Source organism: Lynx rufus, unplaced genomic scaffold (assembly GCF_022079265.1).
Source record: "Lynx rufus isolate CCGP_SWC_20201006 ecotype Redwood Valley unplaced genomic scaffold, mLynRuf1.p SCAF_4, whole genome shotgun sequence".
In the NCBI taxonomy this organism is placed as follows: Eukaryota; Metazoa; Chordata; class Mammalia; order Carnivora; family Felidae; genus Lynx; species Lynx rufus.
Genome location: NW_025814856.1, coordinates 21,552,073 through 21,573,009, shown reverse-complemented (window position 1 = coordinate 21,573,009; position 20,937 = coordinate 21,552,073). Strand labels below are relative to the sequence as shown.

Below are 20,937 nucleotides of genomic sequence, written 5' to 3'. Positions count from 1 at the left end.
TAATCATTGGCTTATGTCATTATATATACACGTGTGTATGCAATAAAACACTTAAAAATATTCTAGAACTTTGACTTTCCACTGAAGCAAGCCAATCTTGGTCAATTATTATTAGTTTAAAAGGGCTGGGTTGATTAGATTTTTCTTGCATCAAATCACATTTTATATACTCTCACTCAAGCCACCACAGTAACAAAGAGCAAGTATGCTATGCTCTAGCTCACTGAATCCTCAAGCAACAAAATGTGGTTGGTATTATTAACTCCATTGCACAGACCAGGAAAGTGAGGCTCAAATAGATAAGTAATTTGCCCCAAATCTCACAGTTGGTAAAAGGTAGAGCAAAGAATCAAGTCTTGGCTATCTAACTCTAAAGCCAGTCTGATTAACTACGATGCTACAGAAATACCATGCCCCCAAATTTGTGGAAAAAAAAAAATCACTGTCAGAGAGAACTTGAGTCACAACCATGTGGAACTGCAAAATTAGCTGACAAAGAACCTCCAAGGCTTCCGTTCGAGGGGGCGCAGAGTACAGAATTAATGTGTATACAAAGCTCATTTCTCTTGGTCACTTTATGGGAAATCCAGAAAATGGTACACTTTAATTTCCAAAGAGCCCCCGTGTCTATTCCCGCTTCACCCAGAAAGGGGACTAGGATTTAGATCCATGGATTTAGGATGAAGACACATTCAATGAGTAAAATCCTTAACTTCCACATTCATTACCAGATATAAAACCAGTCACCCTATAGGGAAAGCTGCAGGATGGGACCATCCATATTTGAGGGACGAAGAGATGGAAGCTCAGGATTACAAGTAAAGTCCCCAGAGTTGGTGTGTGACAATGCCAGGACCAGAACCCAGGTCTTCTCATCTACCAATCTCCTCTTGGGGGCCTGAACCACACCTTGGGGGCCGTACCACAGGTATGCCTGGCATCAGGTGGGTCTTGCAGGGGAAGAGGTGAACCCACAGCCCGGGACCACCATTCCTCCCCCTGAGAATCTGGCAGGGATTCTAAAGAAACAAAGCACTGGAACACCAATAGTCCTCTTATTTTGCCTGTTTACTGACAAAAACCTCAAAAAGGACAAGAAGTTAAATGAACAATTTTAAAAGTAAAAAAAAAATCACCAATCTTCTAAAACAAACAAACAAACAAACAAACAAAAAAACCATCATGAGAAGAGACATAATCTGCCTGACTTACAGACTTACATGAGACATTCTTTCCAATCCCTGGTCATAATGGACCATCTCCGCAGTGACAACTTCATGTAAAATTGCAACATGAGCTAGAGACATTCCTGGCTCCCCTGCCCCAACCCCCCATAGAACACTATCGTCAGAGAGCAAAGTCTTCATCTGTGTTCACGCTTGGTGACACAGGGTGTACAGTTCATAAACTTCATACTCACCTTGAGAAAAGGAGCTGTTGTAAAACCAAAGATTTTTCCAAAGCTTAGAACGCTTTACAAATGTACCAACACCAGATCGGGTGTGCAGATTAAAATCAGTTCACGAACACAATAGGATGGCATGGCCACATGAAAAAAGAAAAAGCCAAGTAGCAGAAACAAGTATTTCCAAGTAGTTAACAGACTTAAAGACACACAAGCATCATTTAGCGATCCTTCACCAGAAGGCAATAGCATGGTCTTAAGTTTCTAAAATGGGAGGCTTTTAATTCAGTGCTTTAAGGATTACATGTGTGCTGGTCTGGTGGTCCCTAAGGGGCTATGCAATGAAAGTCATCTTGCTTTTAATATTTACATCCCTCTGGTTTTGTGATCCCATTAGCGTTTCCTAAAAAAAAAATTGTGAAGAACTCTAAGGTTGAAGCAAATTTTTAAAAATTTCACAAGAAAATGCATACGAATGACTTCTTTTGATTTTTTGTTGCTTTGGGGACCAGTCAAGGGGGAGTCGCTGGGCAGAGGAGTGGGGAATTGTTGGGGAGGTGGGAGCATGTCCGTCATCATCGGTCTTCCCCCGCAGACGCCTTATCGCCTTTCAAGAGCCAGTTCACAGACATGCAGTCTTCACAGCCCCTTGGTCTACACCCCTGCTCCAGCTCTGCCATCCTGCGCTGCTTGACGACAGTCTGCCCACCAGACAACGGAAGCCTGAGCCCAGAGCCTCTGTGTCTTAGACACCTGGCTTGCCTAGCCTCTGGCTCAGCAGGAAATGCTAGGCAAACTCGCGAGCATGGCTAAAGGCTCTGCCCTGCAGCCTCGGTTCTCACTTTACACTGAGTACCTCTCCACACTACCTTCCAGAGTGGCCTCATGCTGGAGACCCCTCAGCGTGCGGCCCTTAGGAGCTGGGGAACAGCATGAAGGGACTGTGGAAATCACTGGAAAGTTTTGGATTTTAAAAATTCACATGTCATTGCATTCTCCTTCAGAAGGGATGTAGTTTTGCTTCGATACAAAAATGTTTTAAAATTACTTATTGTTTTCCCTAGAATATATCCCAGTAACCTGGTTGTTCCATGAGCATGTACTGTTTTTATCCTCCATAGGGGTCAACATTTAATGCCCACCATTATAATAAGGAGCCCCTCCTCCCATCTTTTCCTTCCCCCCCCCCCCGCCCCGTTTTGAGCTGCTTCATCACAGCTGGGCGATGGCTCCTGCTCCGGGAAGCTCAGAGATAAGGCATGTCACTGGCACTGTTAAAATTAGTCGTTTCCATGGCCTCAGTCAGTTTGGTTGAACTTGGGAGACGTGGGGAGCCAAGGACTGCAGCACGGAGTTGCTGTTAACCCTGTGTGGACTGCTCCTGATGCAAAACCAGAGCTGTGCTGTTTCTCCAGGGATAAATTCCACGCTTCTAAGCCCAATGCTAACCTGAGTCCACAGAGACTCATCAGGATGAAAGCACTTTTAAAGTGTTCAAACTTTAAAACAAGGGCTTGCAGGGCCATTCATCGGTAGACAGAAGGAAGCTTTGCTGGGAGTGGATGATGCTGTCATACCCTCAACCCGACCCAGTCCCCACTCCCCTCACCGGGCCATCTCTTGAGGGGGTCTTCCCGCCACAGCGTGCATCCATGGTGTAAAACTGACCACATATATTATCCCCTGAAGACAGGCAGGGCAGTTTAGAGGGTAGACGAGGAAAGGAAGCAGAGGTGAAGGACAAGCTGTGAGCCCTGCTCTGGAAAAGGCAGTGTTCAGAGAGATGCAACACAGGATTCCTCAGGGACTCAGCATTCCACAAAGGCATCGCACCCCCTGCCCCCCACCCGAGACACAGGCTTGGGAAGAAGAAGATAAAACAGGTGAGGATACACTCACGTGGGATCAAGTGTACCACCTCAAGTATTTCCTGAGGATGTGTGAGTGCAGTGGGTAACAAAGGCTCTTCCGGGGGGAGATGGGCACCCCTGGCCCCCAGCAGCGGTTATGTTCAGAAGCAGCTTCTGGGAGAGCCCAGAGAGCCCCTTCTCCCTTCTAGGGGTGCTCCCCTTTCTGTGTGTCTGCGGGTGGGGAGGATACAGAGTCACCCGAGGGGCTTCGGACAGCATCTCCAAGTATGGGCAGGGCAGAGCCCAGGAATACCAGGATCCCCTTCCAGAGCCAGCCTCCACTCTCTACAGAGACTCCTCTCCATGGGAAGTCATCCACTAAGTGGGGGCAGCAAACTGAAATTTCAAAAATGGTGAACGAGTGGTAGGGACTATAAGCCCCATAGGAAGTGTATTTGTAAAAGCTGGTCATTACTCTGCATTAAAGATTTCACAAGTTAAGACCAATCATGAATTAGAGGGATAGTTCTCATAGTGACAGTAGCAGACAACCAAGCAAATAAATGACTTGAAGGATGTAAGATTTTTGAAATTGTTCAGGGTTTATGTGCGAATCTAGGTTTATTCCTCCTACTCAATAAAATCTGAAACACCCTGGAAATATTCAAGCCACACCATGGGTGACTCAAAAATGCCAGGTTATGTATTAAATGGGAATAAAGCCACGAAAGACAAAGGGCCTTTCCTGGGGGAGACCAAGGCTGGGACTCCTTTTACTCACTTGCAATCCACGTCTGCACATGGACGTACTAATGCACCTGGCTTCAGGGAACTGTTTTCATTAAATTAATAATGTTTGGCAAGCATCAGAAACACAGAACCTCACAGACAAGATACAGGCAGAGAGAATCACAGTTCAATCCAAAAGCAACACACAGAAGGCACGTCAGAGTCCACACACATGCAGAGAAGCTGCGGGGAGCAGCTGGGGGGACATGTAGAGCTGCCCCACACGTGGCACCAGCAGAGTGTGCAACATGGATCTGACTGCTTACCCACTAAGGACACCAAGAACCAGGTTAAGGACGAAAAATGAGCCAAGGATGATCAGACTAACAAAATACACCCATGGCCATTCCCATCCTATTGCATCATTTACCTGTAAAATGTAAGGAGATCAGTTATCAGTTATCCATTTACTAAAGAGCGGAGCCCCAGGAAGAGCTGCCAGACCAGACCACTCAGGGCTTTGAGTGAAGACTCACTCTATCTTGTGTTTTCAGGTAAGGACAAGTTGTGCTGCTGAAATCTACAAATATGGCCCACCAAAAGTCAGCCAGGACCAGTGCATTTAGCTACTGTTTTGTACCAATTAATCTGCATATTTGGATCCAGACCAATAAAGCAATTATAAGTGTATCTCATTTTAGGACAGACAAAGGGCAGGCAATGGAATCTATTTAAATCCCAAGCAACAATGCTGATTAATTTCTGGTCAATAACCATTCCATAGCTTTCTTTCATAAAGGCTGGTGAGGTTCCAGGAAGCATCCTGGTTTGGGAAGCCTCAGCAGAAGAGAAAGCATCCCAGAGGACACAGAATGTGTTTGGCACCTACCCGGCCGCCCCCATCTAGCAAAACCTGTGTGGTCTTGGCAACCATCCTTAGGACTCTGCTTTCAAGATGAAAGAGGTGTAGCTTACCCGCTCAATACACCAAGTACAAGATTTAGTACGAAAAATGACCCAAAGATGACGAGACTGACAAAATACACCCAGGGCAATTCAAATCCCATAGCATCATTCATCTGCAAGAAATAAGATAGTCTCATAGGAGCAGGTTAATAAGAGAATCTAATAAAGAGCGAGGGTCACATTAGAGACAGCATTTTATGCATTGAATTAAACATTTAGATTTGAATAAGAGACAACAGTAGCCAAGTCACATTCACTATATATTCCCCACACACACGCACACACATGCGCACACACACAAAGAGTCATCAAAGTTTGGGGGCAAATAACAGCACACTTTGACACAGGCAGGGAAATCAGCTAGAATCTGGCTCTTTCTCACTGGAAACAGCCTTGATCATGGACTTTCCAAATAGATCTTGGTAGAGGACAAAGCTCGTGCTTATCTGGAAGTATTTTCTACCCTACCCAAGTTGTTAGAACGTCTTGCTTTTACATTTTGTAATGGTGGAAAAGTCTTAATAGAGACAAACTTGCAACATTTAACTCGGTAAGTTCTTTAAAAAAAAACACCTAAAATAATACATTTCCATTGGAAGCTAACCAATCCAAAGAAACCTAACCCATCTGAAATCTAGATTATCTGCCATCAGTGAGTGCAAGCAGGGCCAAATTAATGCAAAGTGCTCAGAAGTCAACTAGCTGACACACATTCAAGAGTGCTTTTGGGAATGAGATGTTTCCCAACTGCACCTGAGGACAGACCCAGGAGAAGGAAAGAAGCCCTTATCTCCCCCCCCCCCCCATCTAGCCTTGACCTAGATGAGCCACCTGGGAGAGCTGGCTCCAGCTGTGAGCTGACTGACACCAGGTGAGAGAAAGCTGGTCCAAAGGAACCCTGTGCTGCTACTACTGGAACAAGCTCAAGCATCACAGTCAGTCTTGGCCTCCGGGGCAGACTGTCACAGGGGAGGTTTGGTCATGAGCAGCCTTCATGCAGGAGCAAAGAGGTGCTTCAAGGTTCACGGCTAGATGGAACTTGCCAGCAGCACAGGTCAGTGTTACATTAGGCAAACACTTCTCCGAGGAAGGAGGTGTTAAGGACCAGTCCAGGGACAGAATGAATGACCCCTCTGCCTGACTTTACTGGAACACCCAGAATCTTTGGCCAGTAGAACTATATGTAGTTGGGAAGAGTGACCGTTCTTGCCTCACAGGTGAAAGCCCCTTAGGCTTTTAAGCATGTGCTTTCTTCCACATTATTTGGCTCCAGATTTTAGCTTTACAGAATGAGGCGCATGTATTTCACTATGTTTGCCTCATGCAGAAGCCAAACAGGAAAAGAGAACATAAAAAAAAAAAAATGACCTAACATCTGTTGCCGAAGTCTAGGGAGAGGACATTAAATCCCTTATGAAACACCTGTTTGGCCACATGAAAATTGATGTGCTTAATAGAACTCGTATCACTCTGCACATCTTACACTGGCAATTAGAGTAATGAATGAACCAGGGCCGTGGCTGCAATTGTTGATCTAATTAAGCTGGATAAACTAATTTCAGCAGGAAGGCACAGGGTATTTCTTCCAAAGCAACACCACCACTAAACTTATTTAAAAACTTGGTGTGTGGAAGAGAAGAACCAAGCTGTCCAGTGTAGTGGCCAGAGCCCAGCCTGGAGTCAGGGCCTTCCATGGAGACCTCCCTGGGCCTGTTTCCTCTCTGCAGGAGCAGTGCAGATGACAGGGGAGGGCATGCCCATGGGGTGAGGGAAGGATGTGCAAAGTCCAGGACTCCCAACAGGAGACCTCAGTCCCGCATAGCGCTGGCAAAGTCAGTGGCCAAGTCAAATGCTCTACCAGTCCTCGTTCAGGCCCCAGTCTGCTGTTCCAGGGAATGCTAGGAACGGCAGTCTGCTCCACTTGGGAGGGCACTTTTTTTTTTTTAATTAAGGAAGCTTTTAATTTCTTAGGTGTAGGTGTTGGACAGAGTCACATTTGCTTGGATCAGAAATATCATCTGGAGTGACAGCTGTGGGCTGGGGAGAAGGCCACAGCAAAGGCCACAGAAAACTGTCTAAATCTCCAGAAGGTGGGAAGAGAAATGAAACTGAGTATCTAAAGGCCAGTCTTTCTCCAAACAAAACCTTCTCAACCCAAGTCTCTTTTCAGAGGCTAGTATTCCTCAGACCCTATCATATACATGGGACAAGTCAGAACTGGTAAGCTATTCTGAAAAATACCCAAATGAAAATAAAGACTCTGCTTGGGATTTTGTCTGTGTGGTCTTTATCAACAATGAAAAACTCAGCATGAGCTGAAGCATTTCAATTTAGATTCATTTTTGAAAGATTTGTATCAAAGCCATCAGGTAGTATCACCTGGTGCCTAGAAAATAACATTCTTTTTTTTTTTTTCAATGTTTATTTATTTTTGGGACAGAGAGAGACAGAGCATGAATGGGGGAGGGGCAGAGAGAGAGGGAGACACAGAATCAGAAACAGGCTCCAGGCTCTGAGCCATCAGCCCAGAGCCCGATGTGGGGCTCGAACTCCCGGACCGGGAGATCGTGACCTGGCTGAAGTCGGACGCTTAACCGACTGCGCCACCCAGGCGCCCCTAGAAAATAACATTCTATTTAGTTTCCTTTTTCCCCCTCATTTCAAAGCCTGAAATGTACATTCATGTCTTCAATTAAAGACCAACCTAAGGCTTTTTGGTTTTTTTCTAACTGTTGAAAACACTACTGGGAACTTGGTATACTGGTTGGGGCTCCTCTGAGTAGGGAATAAGAGAGAGGCACAGAAAGGCAAGCCCTTGGCCAATGAGGGATGAATTTCCCAGGCGTCTTGAAGGAAGTAGACTGTCAGCGTGACCATGTGGACTTCCCATTCGAGTCTGGCAGCCAGCACCTCCAGAGGTGTGTTCATTGAGGAAAGAGCCTGGCACTAAGGCAGGAGGCTGTAAATGATTAATACATGAGTAGCTCTCTCCTGAAACAAACACTATTTCAATTTCCTACCTTTAAAGACATGTCTTTAAAGAATGTATTCTAACTGTGCATCTTGCAGATAAGAAAACTAAAGCCCAGAGAGTTCTGGTGACCTACCCAAGGCCATACACCCAGCCCTACCCAGCCTTCATGCTCTTCCCTTGACCTACACCCTGCTGCCTCCGTAGACAACAAATACGTGTGGATCAGATGGCAGCTTAATTATGCTTATGGAACTCACTTTATAAAAGAGCTCTACAAGAACTTTTTTTCCACCAGAAATTGATGATCCCACTCCCACACATCCAAACAGTTCTCTAAGTATGTTTTCCTGTATATTGGACCCACCTGTAAATTTCTCAAGACCCTGCCAGCCCTTTTCCAGAAATTCTTGAGAATTAAGGCATCAATGAGCTTGAGAACACTGCCTGAATATAAACTTGACAAGATGCAAAATAATCCCTGGCAAAGATTGTGCCCACTATATACAAACACCTGAAGGATTGAGAAATTTTCTTGCAATCAATATTTATAATCTAATCTCCCTAGTTATCTCTCGAGATGTTCCCTTTCCACCCTAGTTGTTCATAAAAACCGATATTTAAACATGGCCTTTCCACACGGAGGTGATGGGAGTGTACAATGAGAGGCAAGAGGAACTAGCATTTGTTGAGCACCTGCTCTGTGCCAGGCACCGTGCTGGTCAAGGATGTTCTGTGCTGGAACACAGCTGTGTATTTTCCACCTGACCGTGGTCCATTCAATATTAAGAAGGCTTAGTGCCTTGGCTCTTGCTTATCTCTCTGATGAGTTAATATAATCAATGAATAATTAAACCTGATGTGTTTCAGAGACCTTAGTGAACTGTATGGGAGATGACTTAGCTGCCCCCTAGTGTTCTACAATGGTTCACAAACCTCTGACAGTAGGGAATACCAAGGAAAGAGTGCTGGGTTCCAGTCTAGAGCAGGGTCACCAAACTATGACGTGTGGGCCAAACCCAGCCCACCACGTGCTTTTGCACAACGCTTGAGCTAAAAATAGATTTTTCATTTTTAAATAGTTGGGGGATAAAAATCAAAAGACTGTCTCATGACTCATGAATGTTATATAAAACTCAAAGTTCAGTGTCCACAAATAAAATTTTAATGGAACAGAGCCACACCCATTCATTTACATGTTATCTACAGCTGCTTCTGCGTGGCATAGGCAGAAGGCAGAATTGAGTGGTTGTGACAGGGATATAATGGTCCACAAGGCCAAATATACTTACTATCTGGCCCCTTACAGACCCCTGGATCTACAAACCCCTGGATCAAGAACAACAACCACTTGCTATAGGACCCTGGGTCCTGTATGTTCAGTGGCCTCTCTGTATACCACTGCTTGGTCTTCAAAATCCAGACTTTCTACAAAGGGATACAGACTGGGATAATGTTGGTAAATTACTTGAGCTCCTCCATCAGAATAAAGATGCCCTGTAATTCACAGAGAATATAATTATTATATTGTCAAATTATTAACTCTGTCATATTAATGATAGAGATAATAATTATGCAATCCTAGGCGCTCCAAAAGCAATGGATACTTTTGTTTTGGGGTGTATGGAGTTTTCTCTCCTTTAATCACACTTTAAAGAGTTTTCACTTGCTAGACGACAGGAAAACTGTCAAGAGTCCATGTGCAAAAATGTAAAATACGGTATGAAATTGTGCATTAGTCAAGGCACATTGGATCAGGCACATTGGACAATTCACTCTGACAACAGAGAGGACAACAGAGCTGAGAACAGTCACAGATTTTTTTTTTTAAATCAAGATGTTGTTTCCTGTACCATTTGCAGGGATGGGGAGGATCAGAGTTCGGGCTATTTGGATGAAGCGTTTTCTATTTATCAGAAACTTCAAGGCAAAACCAGGATTGAGATCTCAACTAATCTAACTAGGATTTGCAACTCAGAAGTTAACACTGACAATGAACCCTTTACCTAATTTGAAGGTCCCCTTGCCTTGGCCATGATCTTGGCTCATCCAATATAATTTCCCTCCTTCTTCCTCTTCATGAAAGACATTATCTTATGAATATATAGACATGCATGCCCACACACACACGTGCACACACACACACATGCACATTCTCTCTTTCCTAGGACAATAAGAAAAAGGAAGGGAAAAGAGAAGATACAACATGTTAGTGATGCTTAAAACTTTTTACTAAACTAGACTCACGCTTTGGAGAAGAAGATAAAAGTATACCTTCTTTGCATAACATTGAATATATAGAGATTTCTACAACCCTGTAAGAATGGTGTTCATTGGTGAAGGGAAGCAAAACCTATTTAAAACCATTGTGTGTTGTGTTCTCTGAAGTTATAAAGGAATATGAAGCCCTATAGAGTATCTACAATGTAGATACTGCCAAAGCTAATTCTCAATCTGTAGGCCTTCTAACTAAAGACTGCCCATTCAAGAAAGTACTTTATTACTAACTGCCTTTTAACCAATAATTATTGGAATCCTGATTAATCTCATTTGAACTTGGGTTTAGGCTCAAAATCTGCACATCAGCTGGTTTTTCCCAGCAATCTGTGCCATGGAAAATAATTTCTAAACTTCTGTGAGCTTTTTCAAATTCTACTAAATAAATAAACAAACTCAGCTCTGAGAAATAGCAGTTAAAATACTATTGCTCTTCATTTATAGCAAAGCCTTCTGGCTCTGTCAGGAACAGAGAGCAAGACCTTAGCCAGAGAAAGGGCATCAGTCTGTTTTCATGGCAGGTTGGATGGGTCCACCAGCCCTGGAAGTTTGACGTGCCTTTCCAACCCTCTCTGCCAGAGTTCTATAGCTCCAAAGAGAAAGGAAGAGAGAGGTAGGGGCTGTGCTGGGCTAATTTATGGTAATGCTGAAAAGGCAAGAGGGAAACAGTATAAAATAAGGAAAATCCATTTTGGCCTTAAGGCTGCACTAAGTTCATGGGAAGCATGAAAGGGATCCAAGTTATACTCCCTATCTTTTGTTAGGATCTGGTAGAGCAGCCCACCTTTACGTAAAAAAAGACCAAGCCTGTGGAAGTCCAGGGGCCTCTTGGACAATAGCCCCTGGCTCTCTAAGAGTTTAAATCACAATAGCCTTGATCTAGGGAGTGACCTCAAAACAAGGACTCGCAGGCACACCAAACAGCACTGGGGAGTGAGGCAGCCAATACTACACAGCAGCTTTCTGGAATGGAAATGAAAGACCTGAGGAGGAAAGAGAATGAGTCTCGCTGAGTGAGGAGAGGGTCTGCTTCCCTTCCCAAAGAACTGACTTCCAGGGTTCTTTTTCAGCTAAGTCTCCAATGGTGCTAACAAATGAAGCACTCTTATCCAAAGAAAGAACACTCCACACACTATCCTCCAGCCACTTACCCAGTAGAGCACATCTGTCCAGCCCTCCATGGTGATGCACTGAAACACGGTGAGCATGGCGAAGGCAAAGTTATCGAAGTTGGTGATGCCCCCATTTGGGCCAACCCAGCCACTCCTACACTCCGTGCCATTGGCGGCACACTGGCGTCCATTCCCTGAGAACGCACATGGCGCTGGGTCCTCTTCAGCTATGACATCTGCAAACAGAGCACACAGGCTTCACCACTCAAGACACCAACACCCGGAAGCCCAGAGTTGGTGGAAGCTGAGTGCCCTTGTCAGAGCCTAGAACACCTGCCTCCCACCGGTGCTGTCTCAGACTCCCACTTGACCCTCAAGGTCCACTTCAAAGACTCCCTCTTCTGTGGCATATGACACTTAGGTACTCAGAATCCATTGCTCCCTCCTCTGTCCTGACTCTATAGAACCTTTCTTAAGCCTACAGAGAACAATGCTAGTGATGCCTCTCATGTTCTAGTTTTGGGGGTACCTCATCTGGTTTGCCAGGACACATTACATAAGAAATCAGGATAGAAAAGGAGATTAAATCCTCATTTATTCTGAACACAATTCACACTAAGAACTGGCTCAGTACATTTACTGGTATATTTGGCTCCCCCCCCCCGCCATTTTGTTTTAGATTTTCCCCAAACCATGTAAGCTATTGGGAGGAAAATTAAATTTTTTAAAGCTAGGCTAGCTACCATTTTTCATTACTCACCTGAGTCAGCAAAAAAACATGTTTTGTGCATTTTTCCAATAAAAAGTTCCAATCCTATAATAGCATAGATTATGATTACAAATAATACCAAAAGGGCTATGTGAAGGAGGGGAACCATGGCTTTTATAATGGAGTTCAGGACAACTTGTAAACCTGCAAGAGAGAGAAAGAAGTTTGTGAGCCAGGGAGATTCTTTAAGGAGATGGATGGATGGATGGTTTTATATATATATATATATATATATATATATATATATATATATATATAATTCCTAATGGTGCCTGCTCCATATATGACACACAGTAATAAAATTCAAAGAGATATTTAACATTAAATTAATATTAGGGGCTCCTGGGTGGCTCAGTTGGTTAAGTATCCACCTCTTGATTTCTGCTCAGGTCTTGGCCCCACAGTTCATGAGATTGAGCCCTGCATAGGGCTCTGCACAGACAGCATGGACCCTGCTTGGGACTTTCTCTCTCCCTCTCTCTCTGCTCCTCCCCTGCTCACACTCTCTCTCTTTTAAAGTAAATAAATAAACTTAAGAAAAAAAAAAGAAAGACATCACTTCTGAATGGGGATAAGACAGAGGACTGGGTAGCAGCACTTCTCTTGCTAGGGCCCAAGGGTGGAAGAGGATGGATTTCCACAGGTGGGCCTGGGAGAGGGGCTGCTCCAGACAGAGGGAAGAGCATCAGAAGCATGGCAGGTGAGCCAGGCAACGTGGGCCAGGCCAGTGAGTCTTGGTTGGTGGTCAAACAGTGGAGAGAAGATCAGGAAAGAAAAAGCAGATTGCAGCTAGGTAGCTCTGGGTTTTAAACTTGGGTTACAGGGTCAGACTTTTCTCCATCAGCAAAGGCAGACTCTTGAGAAAGAGGAACAAGGCAGCGGGAGGTGAGGCCAACTTCTCTAGTTGTTGGGGAGTGCTGGGCTCTCCAGGCAGGACAGCCTGAGGATCATGATGAATCTAGCAGCTGAGTTTGAGAGGAGGAGAAGGTGCCCGTGGAGGCAGGGTCTTGAGGCAGACCTGTGCGCCTGAACAAAAACAAGAATGTCAAAAAGGAGGCTCTCCTGGATTGAAGGAGGGAGGGAGAGGGGCAAGAGCCCCCTTAGACCCAGGATGTTTGATGGCGGGCCTAACCTTAAGAGGGAAGTGTGCTGCCACTGCTACATGGACCTGAGAGATGGGGCGACAGGAGTACCAGGAAGCCCTGTATACAGCAATGCTCAGAGCCACAACACACGACAAGACAGGCTGTGGAAGGAGGGTTTGTGGAGCAGTACTCAGGTCAGGAGGGGTGGGCAGAAGCTGGAGACTGAGGGTGGGTGCTGGGCAGGAAACCAGAACCCACACTGCAGCCAGGCTTCCTAATTACTGTGTTTAGCATCTGGGTTCTCCCCCCCCACCCCACCCCCAACCCCTGCCCAGGAGCACAGCTCCCTACACATATTCAAAGAACAAAAGAGTGTAAGATGCCAAGACGCTAGAAGCAAGTAAGACAGAAATCAGAACACACCAAGTGAAGAGAAAAATATTCATTAGCGATAATAACAAAAGTTAACCATGATTGGAAGTCCACGGAGAGACAGGAGGGATGAGATGGGGAGGGTAAACCGAGAAGATTTCACTCAAGAAGAGCCTATCTTTCCAAGACCCATATTACAACCTAAATCCTAGGTATTATCTTCAGATAGTTAAATGTTCAAATGGTTTTAGAAAAACAAATGATTAATAAATTTTTAATGTTTTCACCTTCTATCAGAAATAGATAAAAAGAAGTATCTGCTCTTATCTACTTGGACAGGGGTTTGGAGGGATTTTTTTTTTTTTTTTAAGACATGGATGGTCCATTCGAAATCATCTGGCAGTTAGTGCTTCTGAATTCCATGGTAGTGAGCTGTATGTTTCATGAACGTGTTTGTTCATTGTAACTACTGTATTTCAGATTGGCCAAATTTATGAGATAATGAGGTTTATCTTCATGTGAACATGTAGACTTTCCTGACATTGGACTCCTTTGTACATAATCAGTGTGTACAGTAGAGCTCATGGGACTCCAGTTAAGGAGAGAGTGGGATGGAATGGGAAGAACACTAAGCCAGGAACAGGAAGAAAGTGTGTCTGCTCCCTTTTGGCCACCCACTGGCTATGAGAATCTGCACGAGTTGCTACCCCTCCATAGCCCTCGGCTTCTTTGTCTAAAAGATGATGCACAGAGATCAAATGATCTGTAGGGTTCTTTCCCACTTGATGGTCCAGGATTCTGACAAATATTATCAGAGCATGGATGGTTAAGAACTCCATGAATGCCTGAGGCACTCCCTTTTGAAATACACATTTACCTCCCAACAAATAAATATATATTCACGAACAAACACAAAATCATGTCTTATAGAACAGTCTGAATTCTCTATAGAAGGGATGAGACAATTCCCAGGTAAGTGTAAACTGTCATACCTTCCCTGGCATTTCTAAAAAATTCAGAGTTCTTAAAAAATCACGAGGCCCCAGTTGCCAACCAGCATGGGAAACATCAGGACCCAGAGCCTCTGACCCATCTCCCCAAAGCCCAGTGGGGGCTGATGAGAGACATGGATGTCCTCCACTAGCACAGTGAATAAATATGGGCTGAAAAGTCCTCACACAAGACTTAGGTCCCCATTTCTCCCTGTCCACCTCTGGGACAGTGTGATGCAGAACTCCATCACATTACAAAGAAGAAAAGAAAGAAATATAGTTTAAAACTGTTCTCAAGAGCATCTGGGAACACAAGTCATTTAGTGAAAACCTCATTAGGCAAGGAAGCCACAACAATGATGTAGGAGTTCGGAGAGCTTCACTGGCCAGTCGTGCACGTGCAAAGCCACAGCACCTGCTTATCCTTACAACACACACTGTAAGCAAGCTGCCCTGTCATGTGCTCTTTGAGGGGGAAAAGGTTGTCGTGGTTACTCTGAGATCAGATTAAGCTATAACGACTAAATCTGAAAGAACATGTTTGCTCACTGAACTTTTCATTTCATCGTGTTACACATAAGAGAACCAGTCATTTCCAAGGTATTTCTATTTTTCTCAATTGCTTCCAGACAGTTCTGTGGTTTTGACTTGTGCTGATCTTTTTCAATGAAAATAAATGAACCATCTGGAAAAACAAGTACACATAAAACACCACTTCCTACATTTTCAAATGTTAAATTTGGAAATCTTTTTTTTTTCCAGAGAATTTTTGGTGTGTCCTGAGTGCCAACAGGTTTAATAAAAATTTCATGAAGAACTTCTGGAAAGGCAAAAACATGATCTGTGCTCTTTTGATGGCTTTATGAGTCGTGAAAAACAGACACACCCTGTCATCTCAGATCCTTCCTCCAGTCGGAGCAGGCAGCCACCTCACCACCACAGTCGCTGGAGAGGTGCTAGGACATCTACCCTCACGTCCCCAGCAGGGGCATCCGTGCAGGGGCAGAGCCCAGCGAAGCGGCACGCTCCGTGTTTCTCAGAGCAGCAGAAGCAGCCTGCAGCTCCTGGACAGAGCACCGACCAGACATCCGTTCCAACTCAGGTGGCATTCAACCTGGCCTAGACGTCCAGAGCAAAAAGCAGACTAGGACTTGGCATGGAGGGGTACACACCCTAGTGGAGAAAACAGCATCTCTCACCATGGAGGGCCACCTCTGTGCTCCAGACCTTGAACTGGGGACTCTCCCCATATTATCCCTTTCAGTCCTCACAACAACCTGCAAGCCAGTCCTACAGAACCCCAGGGAAGACCCAGAAGCATCCACCTCTCCCCTCCCAAGAGCCAGATGGGCACAACTCTTAATAGTGGAGAGCAGAGTAGACCCTTTGGGAGTCCAGCCTCCTGCTGCTGCTCGCTTTGAAGAAAGGCAGTTGGTTGTGAGCCTTCTGTCACCCTCCTCTGCACAAACCACCATTTTCAGAGGGGGCAGGCCTGGGAGCAGGAGGAGGCTGCAGCAGCAAGGTGTCCGAAGAGGAAAACCAGACTGGAAGCAGGAAGCCTGAACTCAAGGCCCCGTGTCACCACTCACTCCATGTCTGTGCGAGAGAAGATTCTCCTGCAATATCAGGAAGACAACAGTTGCCACTGGCCCTTTCTTGGGGCTATCACTGGGGTCCAAAATGGCCACACAAGCAAAAGTGTGTTGTGAACTGTGAAGGCCTCCGTGGTCATCTGCGGACCCCCTGGCTGGCACACAGCAACTCACCTTGCAACACTCAGCTCCAGAATCCTGAGCCCCACCCAGAAGAAAAACAAGTCAACAAACGCCTGGCTTTAGGAAACAAGACGTGCTTACTGGGTACTCCTGACACTAGTCGAAGTGGTCGTAACACTCGAAAGGCTCGGAGGGCTTTGACATCGAAGCCTCCTGACTTGCCACTGGAGTGGTTACCGCCTTCTGTTTCTTTGGTTAATTGTTCCAGAATTACACTAAACAATCTGAAAAAAGGAAGAAAGGAAGAATTGTTAGAGTCTGTCACCCAGGGAAGCAAAACAGGATGATAATAGCAGTTATTTCTGAACAAGGGCTAATTCTGTGGGGCTGCTGCCTAAATAAAGGGGAAGCAAGGCAAAGGCAAGCATTTGAATCCCGAAAGCAACCCCTACATGTAACAAGACTGGCAACAAGGACTGAGTCATCTGTTTTCCTGCCAACAGAGCATCCCTGACCAAGTCAGACCCCACAGAAGAGGGGCTCACCATGGATCCAATGATGACAAGTGGAATTGCCCAAACAGAAGTAACAAGGAAACAAACATGGCGGCTACCATTTATACACATTCACTAGGTGCAAGCACTTTATACATCATTATCTCAATCTTCACAAAGTGCTATGCAGTAGTAATTCTTATTATTTCACAAGTGAGGAAACAAACTTGATGAGAACAAGTAACTTGCCCAAGGTCACACTACTAGGGTAGAACTATTGTATGAAATCCAGGTGTGTCAGCCCCACTAGGATGTGGGTCCCATGAGGGCAGGGACTTTTAATCTGTGTTGTTCATTTGCTCATTTAGTCTGTTCAAGCCTAGTGCCTAGAACGGTTCTTAACACAGAAGCCACTCAAAACTTATCTGATGAGTAAATCAATGGGTGAATATTGACTTCAAAGTACTGAATCTTAATCAATGTGTTATACCATTTCTGGTACAGCCACCGACACACCCACACCCACCTCCACCCTCCCAGGGAGGGATGTTCAAGGAATGATGTAAATCGCAGATGCTGAGGAGATGTGCAAAGGCCAGAAGCAGTAAACCAAGGTAAGGTATTAATATCGTCATCTTCTCTTTTGAAATGTGCATAATATTGTATCTGGCAGCCACAACACATTTTTTCCTACTCTCCAAAGGTTTTTAGGATAAAGCTATTTTCAGACAATCTGCTCACTTGACAGTTACTTTTGCTCTTTCAAATAAACATTTATTCTTTGGAATTATTGCTTGTTTTTCAGAATAAATATAAATTTGCCCATTTCAAATAGAATCAACTCTGGCCAATCAGATTGTGGGGATGATTGGCCCAACAACAGAGAAAAGGTTTCTAAAGTTTAATTAGCAGCCAAAGTAGAAACTCTGCCCTCACTGGCATGCCTCTCGATTGCCAAGACACTAAGTCCATAAAATACAGGGTGGTCCGATTACAGTCCTGATTGGGCACACTCATATCACTCTGGGGCATTTAAAGACCAGCCATTTGTTTTAACAACACTATGGCAATTAGCAGTGACCCAGGCAGGGGGAGAGGGAGGTGGCGCTAGGGGGGAATAAATCAAGTCTCTACCTTTTCAAACCTTCAGATGGGCTCTCCCTAGTTATGACTAGGGAAATAGACCAAACTTATAACTGGTTTCTCTCATTAGTATAGGGTTTTTTTTTTTATTACTCTAAACCCCTGCAGCAAGGCTCAAGTTAAAAGTCTCCCCTCCAAAACAAGTTCATAGCTTTGCAAAAACAAAACAGAAGAAAGAAAACCTCAAACTCTTCTGAAATGTGTCAGCCGCAGGAATTTTCATCCCAAAGGGTTAGGAAAGTAATTTATGCAGGTGGTGACTGAAGATCACTTTCAAATATCAGTGTTTTACAGGACATACATCATGGTCCTTTTACCCCTCGTTCTTCAGCAATGCCCTTCATAACAGGTGAATGGTGTCTCTCTCCCATTACAGAGGAACCTGAGTCAGAGAGGGAAGCTGGCTGCCTTTTCCTGACAGCCAAGAGTATAAGGGGTTGGGGCTGGCTTCCATTCCTAAGAGTTAGCAGGCACTAGGAAAGCTCCTCTCCTTCTCTGGGCCTCAGTTTCCCCCTCTGTAAAATGAAAAAACTGGAATTAAATGAACCAGAGCCCTGCCTTTCCCATTCTAATACTCTGTGATTCTACTCCCTTTACCACTTACGCCCTCCACCCCCAACAAAAAAAGTACTGCATGCCTAGAGAGCTCAGGACATGAAGACAAAGTATTTGATCCTAGACTGTTATTAAGTTTATCCCAACACAGGAGAAAAAGGCAAGGAGATACCTAAACTGACCCAGAAGCAACAGAATGAGCCCCCACGTCCTTCTTCACAAAGCTTAAGTGAGGAGCCTGAATGCTTGAAATATATGTTGACCGAAGCTTTAGGTGGGTGGAATAAACTTTTCTATACAGGGAACACTATCAGCTCTGGTAGACCCATTGAGTACTCTTGTGGTCACATCATTACAGTTAACATTTTAGAAGTATCAATTACTTTCTTAATGTCTCTTAGTGGGAATCTTGACAAAAGCAATAGGTCACAGTTGGCTTGGAATGGAAAATCCACTGGATTGAGATACATCCTGTAGTTGGAAACTTTAGGGAGTAGAAATTTGATGCGCATGAAGACATAGTAAGTTCTCTTTTTTTAACTTTTCTTCTGCTCTTTGACTACAATTTAGTGCATATTTTAGACGAAAAATAATCTGATGTTCTAAAGTTCTTTGCATTTATTAAGAAAGACCAATGAGTCCATTCCTACTTTAATTTCCCAGATGAGTTTTTACTTTTTAATTTTATTGCAGATCAATTTATATATAAAATGCACTTGTTTAAAGTACACAGTGAGAGGATTCTTGACAAACACAGAGGTCCAAGTACAAACACCACAGTCAAGATACAGGACAATTCCACCATCCCCAACAGTTCTTTGATGCCTCTGTGCAATCACCTCCCTCTCAGCTCAAACTTAGATATCCACTGATTGGCTGCTTATCACCTTGGGTTGTCTTTTCCCTTTTCTAGAACCTTTTACAAATGAAATCATATAGTATATGTTTTTCTTTTAACTTCTTTTGCTCACCATATTTTTGAGATTTATCCAAGTTGTTACATTTATCCACAGTTCATTTCTTTTCATTGTTCGGTGATATTCCATTGTAGTACATAAATGTACATAATGTAGTACATAAATGTACATAATGTAGTACATAAATGTACATAATGGGGTACATATGTAGTACATAAATGTACTACAACGAATGTATCCATTCACCTGTTAAGAGATATTTGTCTTGTTTCCAGTTTTTCTCCATTATGAATAAAGTCTTTGGGAACATGTGTTTTCATTTATTTGGGTAAGTACCTAAGAGTAATACTGGTAATATGGTCGTGTGGTTAGTGTATGATTAACATTAGAGGAAACTGGCAAAATTTTCCAAAGTGACTGCGCCATTTTCCATTTCTACAAGCAGTGTATGAGAGTTCCAGTTGCTCCATATCTTGGCTAACATTTGGTATTGTCAGTCTTTTTATATTTAGTAATGCTGGTAGGTACGTAGTGCGTCATTGTGGTTTTAATTTGTACTTCTCTAATTCTAATGATGTAGAACATCTTTTCAGGTGCTTGTTGACCATTTGCACATCTTTTGTGGAGATCTATTCAAATCTTTTGCCCATTTATATACTGGGTTGTCTTCCTACTAATGGGTTATAAGAGATCTTTATATATTCTGAATGCAAGTCCTTTGTCATATATCTGTATTGTGAATATTTTTTCCCAGTCTGTGCTTAATTTTTAATTTTCCTCACACAATCTTTTCAAGAAAAATTATAAATTTTGATAAACTCCAAAATTTTAATTATTTCTTTTTTGGCTAGTACTTTTTGGTTCCTAAGAAATTTGCCCGCCCTAAGTCATAAAAATCTATATTTTTACATTTTATATTTTATATTTTTACATTCTATATTTTTAACTTTCACATATAGGCTTATGATCCATCTTAAGGTAATATTTGTGTAGGTTATTAGGTAGGAATAAATATTCTTCTTTTTTTCATGTGGATAAATAGTTGTTCCATTGCCATTTGTTGAAAACTAACTACAATTTATAATTCAACTCATTGAATTATCAAGGCAGCTTTGTCTAAAATCAATTGCTCACATACATATGGGTCTATTTCTAGATTCCCTAGTCTATTCCATTGATCTTTATATCTACTTCTTATGCCAACATCAGTCTTGGCTACCGGAGTTTTATAGCAAGCCTAAAGATCAGGTTCCAGCTTAGTTCTTAAACATTTCTTTGTCTAGTTTAGGGCCTCTCTAATTACTGTATCAGTTTTAGAATAAATCTGTCAATCTACAGAAATCTTGCTGGGATTTAGATTCAGTCTATAGCAAAGTTTGAGAAGAACTGATATCCTAACAATAATTGAGTCTTCCAATCCATGAACACCGTACAACATTCCATTTATTTAGGTATTCTTTCATTTCTCTCAGCAAAGTTTAGTCATTTGCAATGTGCTATTTTCCCCTAAATATTTCATGCTTTTTGATGCTATGGTAAATAATGTCTTTAAAATTTCATTTTCTATTGGTTCATGACTAGCATA

General features: G+C 43.4%; 1 protein-coding gene across 3 annotated transcripts in view; it reads right to left on the bottom strand.

Moving 5' to 3' along the window:
• The window catches only part of CACNA1D (calcium voltage-gated channel subunit alpha1 D), a 303,968-nt gene that overhangs the window by 131,364 nt on the left and 151,667 nt on the right, over window positions 1-20,937 (bottom strand). For 2 of the 3 annotated variants that reach the window (XM_047094458.1, XM_047094459.1), the window contains exons 5-8: window positions 16,385-16,527; window positions 12,071-12,223; window positions 11,350-11,546; window positions 4,960-5,063 (exon numbers count right to left, since the gene is read on the bottom strand). In XM_047094458.1, the coding sequence (XP_046950414.1) occupies window positions 4,960-5,063; window positions 11,350-11,546; window positions 12,071-12,223; window positions 16,385-16,527 (597 nt within the window). Of the gene's footprint in view, window positions 1-4,310; window positions 4,415-4,959; window positions 5,064-11,349; window positions 11,547-12,070; window positions 12,224-16,384; window positions 16,528-20,937 lie in introns of all 3 variants that reach the window. The other variant, XM_047094455.1, reaches the window with a different exon arrangement.